We start from the raw sequence: 1,636 nt of genomic DNA, 5'->3' as shown, positions 1-1,636 counted from the left end.
GTTTGGTCCTGATATGAGTGAACTTTTTGTTTTCCTTATGCTGGTGCTCTAATGCTTGCTGATAATGGAATATGTTGCATAGATGAATTTGATAAAATGGATGTGAAAGATCAGGTAACCATCTATTATTTAGACTTCAGCTTTCGAGGGGCCAGAAAGTTTTCTCTAATTGTCTGATCTCTTTTACACAACAGACCATAAGTATTACAAAAGCGGGAATACATACGACATTATATGCTCGAACATCAATTTTAGCTGCTGCCAACCCTATTGGTGGTTGGTATGGCAAGTCAAAACCATTAAAGGTGAGAAATGTTTGCTGTGTATGTATGTTTTCCTCATTACCACTATTCGACTTTCTTCTTTCCTTAGATCATTCTAGATTTGGTTTTAAATTTTAAGAGATTTCCTGCCTGTAGGTAGCAAACCAGATGAAGGCAAAATTACAGGAGATCTCCTGTCAAATCTTGGGAAAGGCGGGGGTGCTGTTCTCATGGTTTGCATGACATGTGGCAAGAGAGGTGATTGCTGAACTGCCTTTCAAGGATTTTGCTCAGCCACCAGAAAGCTTTGTCGACAAACCTCCCACTTCTGAAACCGCAACACCTAGTTCTGGCACATCAAAGAGAGCTTATGTTCCTCCTAGTTAGAGGGCTGGAGTTGACAGGAGCAGACAAGATATGAGGCGTAGGAATGATGAGAACTCGGTTTGTGTTAGCAATCTCTCAGAGGACACGCGTGAGCCTGACCTGCAAGATCTCTTCAACACTTTTGGTCCTGTGAGCCGTGTTTACATTGCTTACGACCAAAAAACTGGCATGAGCAGAGGCTTTGGTTTTGCCAACTTTGTACACAAAGGTGACGCCGAGAAGGCTATTGCAAAGCTCAATGGTTATGGTTATGATAATCTCATCTTTAGAGTAGAGTGGGCTGCGCCAAGAACAAACTAGATTGTTAGTTGCTCCTTTTCTGAGTCAGTATGAAGTATGTTGGTAACTGTTTTTTTTTATATGTATTTCACTATCAAGTTTTTATGTCTTAGATTGATGACTATCTATATTTTTATAATAATGTTTAATTGATTAGTGGCTTTGTTTTTTGTTATTCATTTGTTGATTAAGTTTGTGGAATGTGATATTTATATCATATTTGCTAGAACTAGATGTGCATAGTGGACATTATTTGACCCATGATTATTTTTTTTATTATTTTTAGTGGCTATAGTTTATTAACGGATAATTCCGTTACAAATTTTTTTTTTTGATGCAAATCATACTATATTATATATTTAGCAAAGTTACACAAAAGGGGTGAAGCTGACCCGGATTAAAAGAAATACACCTTTGGGAGATCAGATTGTTCTAATTCCTGGTAAACCCACGCAGCTAGTGAGTCTCCATCACTATTCAAGTTCCTACTAATCCATCTAAAGACAAAAGAGCTGAGCTCAGATCCTAAACTGAAAATATGATTTTTTATACATTCCCATTGCCATCTACATGAGCTGCCTTGTAAAGCTCCAATCACTTCAGCATTATCCCCTTGTATCACATAGTGGTGTCCTCCAAGGCGGCGCGCCCGCACATTGCAACCGGCTGACTTCGGCTCTTTACAAGCTGCTTCCAAGGCCACTCTA

General features: G+C 38.9%; 1 protein-coding gene across 1 annotated transcript; it reads left to right on the top strand.

The window, feature by feature from the left end:
• Window positions 1–665: 665 nt before the first annotated feature.
• Window positions 666–951, top strand: LOC147520485 (uncharacterized). Its single transcript, XM_086594956.1, has one exon. The coding sequence runs from the start codon at window positions 681–683 to the stop codon at window positions 948–950; it is 270 nt and encodes an 89-aa protein (XP_086451082.1). The 5' UTR covers window positions 666–680; the 3' UTR covers window position 951.
• Window positions 952–1,636: the final 685 nt, after the last annotated feature.

The sequence above is a fragment of the Coptis chinensis genome, chromosome 2 (genome assembly GCF_015680905.1).
Source record: "Coptis chinensis isolate HL-2020 chromosome 2, ASM1568090v1, whole genome shotgun sequence".
Taxonomy (NCBI): domain Eukaryota; kingdom Viridiplantae; phylum Streptophyta; class Magnoliopsida; order Ranunculales; family Ranunculaceae; genus Coptis; species Coptis chinensis.
This window is presented reverse-complemented; position numbering and strand designations above follow the sequence as displayed.

Coding starts and splice junctions, on each gene's coding strand:
- LOC147520485 (XM_086594956.1), top strand. CDS start 681: ATGAGGCGTAGGAATGATGAGAACTCGGTTTGTGTTAGCAATCTCTCA.